The 7,465-nt window shown below is 35.3% G+C and overlaps 1 protein-coding gene across 1 annotated transcript in view; it reads left to right on the plus strand.

Annotated features, from left to right (window-relative positions):
• The first annotated feature begins 4,690 nt into the window (after positions 1–4,690).
• The window catches only part of LOC106466380 (T-box transcription factor TBX1-like), a 42,225-nt gene continuing 39,450 nt past the window's right edge, over positions 4,691–7,465 (plus strand). Inside the window, exon 1 of the mRNA XM_013926661.2 lies at positions 4,691–5,119. Coding sequence (XP_013782115.2) covers positions 4,837–5,119 — 283 coding nt within the window. The 5' untranslated portion in view covers positions 4,691–4,836. The remainder of the gene's footprint in view (positions 5,120–7,465) is intronic.

Consider the following 7,465-nt stretch of genomic DNA (forward strand, 5'->3'; position numbering starts at 1 on the left):
ATGACTGAAGAGGATGTATGACTGGAAGGCTTATCTTCGTGAACCTATACCATTTACATACAAAGTCGGTTCTAGAATACTGGTCTAATAGTAAATAGTGTTTACATTGACCTTTGTTTACACTCTCCTGATTCCTAACTTGCCCTTGGCACATTATCGATTGCCATGCTGTGAACCACTTTTGGAAATATTTTCGCCCATTGACCTGAAGAAAATGGCACGGGATTTGTTGCAGTTATTAAGGTATACATATGTTTCGTCGAATATCACTACGTACTGTCATTTTTTTCTCAGTTAGGTACCCCTTGTGGTATAATCAGGTGAAACGAATTAACTCGAGAGTTATATAATGGATAAGTACACTAAAAAAGAACAAGATACAGTAGTATGGAACAATACTGAATTTTTACTGGATGAACTTAAGTATAGGAATAACAGGACTAAATTAAAAGTGTAAGACACCACGAACACAATATTTATTATTTCAAATTCAAAAATACAATGTGTGCACTTGCGTGGAGAAGTCGACGATCGCTTTTATTGGATCATTGTATGGCACTTGAGGCTTTCTTCTTTCGGGATGAATTCCTGGAGAATTGAACATGTTGATTACAAAGTAGAAATGTTTGAAAACGAATATTCCAGCTCACTAGAGAAACCCAGTTTTCTTTGTCTTGGCACCACGTGACCGATCACTTTCTCAAAAGATTTGACGACTGAGAATTACAGGGGTCACCCAGTGGCTATGAGGATTGAGAAGTTGTTATATATATATATTTCAGACCACATGGCCAAAAATAGAGTAAAACTTCGCACGAACGCACACACATAGTTACTAATCAGTCTGAACCACTTGATTCTAAAAATAAAAACACATTCTTTGCTTTCCCCAATAAACCAGGCGTGGCATGGCCAGGTGGTTAGGGCATTTGACTCGCAATCTGAGGGTTGCAGATTTGAATACCTGTCCCATCAAACATACTCGCCCGTTCAGCCGTGGGGCCATTATTATGTGATGATCAATCCCACTATTCGTTAGTAAAAGAGTAGCCCAAGAGTTGACGGTGGGTGGTGATGACTATCTGCCTTCTCTCTTCCCTTCCACTGCTAAATTAGGGACGGCTAGCGTAGATAGCACTCGTGTAGTTTGCGCGAAATTCAAAATAAACCAAACCAATAAACCACATTATTAGCGGTAATTAAAACCAAACCAATAAACCATATTATTAGCGGTAATTAAAACCAAACCAATAAACCACATTATTAGCGGTTATTAAAACATCAGATTAGACAGAAAGATTTTGTTTGTTTGTTTGTATTTAAGCACAAAGCTACACAATGGGCTATCTGTGCTCTGCCCACCACGGGTATCGAAACCCGGATTCTAGCGTTGTAAGTTCGCAGACATGCCGCTGTGCCACTGGTGGGGCAGACAGAAAGATTAGATGAAAATAACAAAAAACATGAAGTAAAATGAATCGTGCCCGTCATGATCCAGTTTTGTAATTATATTGTATTTTAAAAGACAAATGGTAACATTAGTCATTTTCAGATTGTGTATGATTAAATATTAAATATCCGCAAGAAAAAAATGCTGTTCGTGCAGTTTTCCAAACACCCGTTTGACAAAATAAAGCTGCTATAAGGGTGGATTTGTCATATAGCAACGGAGGAGGCGGAACTTTCCTGTAAGCCTTGGCAATTCAGGCTGCTATTGGTTTTATAAGTATGGGAGGAGCAATTGTTTTCGCCCAGAGATCAAGGGCGTGGAATGAGTGATTATTTGTGATGACAAATTGGACTCTCCCTACTGTCACAGTAGTTAAATATGATCTCACTAGGGGGCGTGTAGAAAACACTATATCTGTGGCTATAACTTCACTAGTGGGAGTGAGGAGGTGATGATAGGGACAAGCTGGGAGCATATAAAGTGCTTTTTAATGATTCTGTTATGGTTAACAGTAACGGATTTAAGTACACAATATTAACAACCACTTATATCTATAATCTTGGGATCTGTATGCAGATACTAATCTTCTGAGCATTTTACCTCTATAGCTGACTATAAAGACCTGAAATTCTCCAAATTGTATTTACCTGAGAAATAATAAAAGAGAAACTAAGTTGTCACGCGCTGTTTCTTAGTCTATTGAGCTACATATCTGAACATACTAGAAAATGTACAGAGAAACTAAGTTGTCACGCGCTGTTTCTTAGTCTATTGAGCTACATATCTGAACATACTAGCAAATGTACAGAGAAACTAAGTTGTCACGCGCTGTTTCTTAGTCTATTGAGCTACATATCTGAACATACTAGAAAATGTACAGAGAAACTAAGTTGTCACGCGCTGTTTCTTAGTCTATTGAGCTACATATCTGAACATACTAGAAAATGTACAGAAAACTAAGTTGTCACGCGCTGTTTTTTAGTCTATTGAGCTACATATCTGAACATACTAGAAAATGTATTGTTCTTTTCGCCAAAGTAGCGTTTATTTCATTAGCTTCACCTAGATGGCGGGACGGCACTGAGGCAATAACAAAGGGTTGTTTAAATCGTAACATCATAAATGAATAAAGTAAGGATTTACAATCCCCGTGGAGCATACTCGAGAACTCCTGGAGGTTTCACGGTGGAGTTGGAAAAATATTGTTGTGAACAAACAAAGATATAAATATAAGATGCTTTATTGTTGTTGTGAACAAACAAAGATATAAACATAAGATGCTTTATTGTTGTTGTGAACAAATAAAGATATAAACATATGAATATGTTTATCTCTTTGTTTGTTCACAACAACAATAAAGCACTTATGATTATATCTTTGTTTGTTCACAACAATAATAAAGCATCTTATGTTTATATCTTTGTTCGTTCACAACAACAATAAAACATCGTTCACAACAACAATAAAGCATAAACAAAGATATAAACATAATATGCTTTATTGTTGTTGTGAACAAACAAAGATATAAACCTAATATGCTTTATTGTTGTTGTGAACAAACAAAGAGATAAACATATGATGCTTTATTGTAAATATATTTTATGATCTTTCTAAACTGTGTCTACTGAGGAAAGAATTCTCCTTTCCTATCCTTGAAAAATATATTCAGTATACTTTAGAAAGAGAAAGCTCACTGAAGACATGAGTCCTGAATGATCATTTTCATAATTGACATCAAACTATATACAAAGCAATGAAAGCTTCTGATTCCTAGCATATCTCAAGGAATGTTAGACAGTTTCTTCATAGTTTTAGATTTCTTGAAACAGCATAGCATCCTAAACTTCTTCGTTTTGAAATTTTTAGATTGAATTACTCATGTATTGCAGTGTGATGGTGTAGAAAACAAACAAACATTTCTTTCGTAAAAGACACTTTCAGTTTTGTCATGAGAACAAACGATTTACACTAAGCTGTATAGCATGTAATTCTATGTATTTGTCTATCTGCAATCTATCTCAGGTAGGATAGATCAGGCTAATGTATAATTGTGTAAACATTCTTTGAATAAATTTGATTTTATCACACATTTTATTGAATTACAAATAATCACGGATCTTAAGCAATGAAATGAAAGTGTAAAAACATAAACAAGCTATGAGTATGGGAAAAATATACATTCATATAGCACAAATGCCGGACATTGATGTATACAGGTATGTGTATATTTGTGATATTTACTTACAACGAGTATTAATTTAACTCTTTTACACCTACGTACACTATAGATTTTCATCATTTTAGGTTTAAAATAGCAAGAATCCAAAAATTACCGTATGATCAAAATGAGAAATTTTCTCAAAACAACAACAACAACAACAAAAACTACTCCAATTGTTTTTCTTCTCCTTTGTGCAAATGATAAACAAAAAGGAACATTTAATCACAGAGCAAAACTTATCTTGAATAAATGGCTGTCATTATGTTATTACACGGTAGTTTCAATATTTTAGCAATTACATCTTTACTCATTACGTGTATGAAATCATTTCCGGATCTTACTTATCTGATAACACCATAAGTTCATCTATGCCAGTAAGTTCGGCCAGCAATAGGCTTCTTATTAGAACCACAAAAATGTGTTCCATATTAAATTCTATTAAGTAATTATACACACTGTGTTTAGATTTTGAGTGGTGCAGTGTAGATAAAAATGGAAAACATTCTGAGTCGAATGAGAGTCCGTTTATTGAGAGGATATTTTCAGCCAAAGACACATGTATGTAATTTAATGTGTTATTCTGCACACTGAAGATATTTTGGTTGATTAATTGATTCGTATGAAATAACATGTTATCCTCGAAACTTCGTTACTTTGTACAGAATAAAGAAAGCAAACTGTTGCACTACAGTTTGAGACGGGAGCAGAGCCACCCCCTGCCTCGTTTGTTTCAGTCTTACGTAGTGAGATCAAGGTGACAAAACAGAGGTGTCTTGTAACGAAGGAGAAGCCTTTTCGTCCAGCTGCTGCTTCTATGCGAGAGTACGGAGAAATACAGTCCGATATCTATGTGAGAAGAAACACGGGCCTACACAGATGTTGTGAAACAGCTAAGGAATAAGGCAGCGGGACAAAGTGTTGCAAGAGACATTCTGCAGATTGAGGCAGCTGAGTTAATACCAAGAAGCAGTGATTTGCTGAGCTATCTTTCCTGTTGCGTGTAATTAACCTGTCAGACGGTGATGTAGTTAGTGCCATTCTTGTACTGTTTCAAGATTTTACTTACTTTTCTGCGATTGTACCATTTAGATAGATATCCTGGTTAGTGGAGGCGGAGCTTGAAAGTACACGCGTGTTTTCTTCTCCCCCTGATACACAGTTGGGGATGCAGTTGGATCTAAATGCTGTCGTCTTCAACCTCGGGATAAATATGTATAACCCGTTAGCCCAAAAGACCTGCGAGTTTACCATTGATTCCTTGATGACTGAAGCTACATCAGACCCTTACCTCGCGATAACAGACCAGCAACCTAGCCTGCCTACGTTAGGACTGGCAACAGGTACCACCGTTCATACTTCCGGGAACTGTTACTATGGCTGGGCAGGCTCGCCTCTGCAAACCTCCCCGGTTAGTCTCAATTCTAGATCCCCGGTCAAAGACATGGAAGGTAAGGACATATTTGCGTATGACACCTTTACCTAGTTATATTCTTCTAATAAAGCGATTTGAGAACTTGTCAAGACTTTTCTGGACGACAGAAATAAGTTAACTAACCACAACTTAATATTTTCAGTGTTTTAGTTTCTACACAGCGGTAAGTCTTCGGATTTAAATGTTAAACTCAGGCATTCGATTCTCCTCGATGGACACACGTGAAAGCCTGATGAGGGTTTGTTATAAGAAAACAAACATAATTCTATACATTTTAAGACGGCACTAGATATAACACTTGTAGCGTGGCTGACATAGTCACCTTCATGGGTTTATAGAAACAAATAGACTATAAATGCTGAGAGCTATTCTATACCTCTAATTTGCAATTATGAAACTTTTTATATTATTTTAATAATTTTAGCTCTGCTATTGTTTCAGACTAATACACGCAACCCCAATTTATTAATAAACAATAGTGATTCTACCTATTCTTACTAAACAAAATTGGGCTTCACGTGAAACTTTTCTGTTCTTGTTATTGTATTAATTGAACTTTTGCACCGATCTTGTAATTACACGTTTTTAAACAAACAAAACTTTCTCGATGATAATATATAGAATACGCGATCATGGAGGTAAGCACAGCTTAAAATAAAGGATAGATTAACTAATTTTGACACATAATATAACGGTGGAGTAATCTTATAAGTTCGTGCTTCTTTTTTAAAATTCTGTGTGAAACACGAGATTGTCTCAGATAATACTGAACATTAACCCTAACCACACGTATAGAAATGAAATAAGAGAATATCAGATACTATATGAATAAAACTGAGAAAGAAAACTATGGTGCTAAGATTTGTAAAACATTTACAACACACGGTGTTTAGGCTGGTAAAACATTTACAACACACGGTGTTTAGGCTGGTAAAACATTTACAATACACGGTGTTTAGGCTGGTAAAACATTTACAATACACGGTGTTTAGGCTAGTAAAACATTTACAGCACATGGTGTTTAGGCTGGTAAAACATTTACAATACACGGTGTTTAGGCTGGTAAAACATTTACAGCACATGGTGTTTAGGCTGGTAAAACATTTACAACACACGGTGTTTAGGCTGGTAAAACATTTACAACACACGGTGTTTAGGCTGGTAAAAGCATTTACAACACACGGTGTTTAGGCTGGTAAAATATTTACAACACATTGTGTTTAGGCTGGTAAAATATTTACAACACACGGTGCTTAGGCTGGTAAAACATTTACAACACACGGTGTTTAGGCTGGTAAAACATTTACAACACATGGTGTTAGGCATGGTAAAACATTTACAACACACGGTGTTTAGGCTGGTAAAACATTTACAACACACGGTGTTGAAGCTAGTAAAAGATTTACAACAGATGGTGTTTAGGCTGGTAAAAAAGTTAAAATACACGGTGTTTAGGCTGGTAAAAGATTTACAACACATGGTGTTTATGCTGGTAAAATATTTTAAACCAAGAAATGCTAAACACTGTTAGGTTGTCATGATATAAGAATACGTTTGTAATGGTTCGAACGAGCTGATTCTGATAACCTAGTTTTATATATAAAGCTTTACAAGTTATCAAATAAACTTTAGGACTGTCAGAAATATATAAAAGACTAGACTAAATTCAGCCCACTTTTAAACCTGCAAAGAGATTTAGCTCAAAAAACAGTTAATGATAAACCATGAAGTTTTGTAGAACACAATTCGAAAAGGCTGTCAGAGTTTTATGTTTATTGCGAAGACTGTAAGATAAGTACGTTTACAAAAGAGAGAGAAAAAGAGTGATGCTGCAACACTCCAAACGAATGACATAAGAATTTGATTTGCCTTATTTTAGTGTAAAGCTTTACAGTGGGCTATCTGCGATCTGCCGACTGCGAGGAATCGAACCACATATTTTAGCGTGTAAATCCTAAAGCTTACCGCTGACCTACAGTACAAAGAGTTTCGGTATTTAGTTATACTATTTTAATAGTTACTTCTGTGCAAGTTTGGTGAATATCAATACGTCAGGCTTAGCTAAAGCTCTTAGGTTTTTAATTTATACTTATAAGTTTTTATTACTGATACTTTGTTTGATAATTTTTTTTATAGTTTGTATTTTAAAGTATTATATCCATATCGTAATTAATGATCTTTCAAAAAAAGAAAAACTTATCTAAAACAACAACTTATCCAGATAATTTATGTGAATTTGTTAGAATACCAGTATTATGTTGTAACTGTTAGGATACCAGTATTATGTTGTAACTGTTAGGATACCAGTATTATGTTGTAACTGTTAGGATACCAGTATTATGTTGTAACTGTTAGGATACCA

This window comes from Limulus polyphemus, unplaced genomic scaffold (assembly GCF_000517525.1).
Source record: "Limulus polyphemus unplaced genomic scaffold, Limulus_polyphemus-2.1.2 Scaffold2241, whole genome shotgun sequence".
Classification (NCBI taxonomy): Eukaryota; Metazoa; Arthropoda; class Merostomata; order Xiphosura; family Limulidae; genus Limulus; species Limulus polyphemus.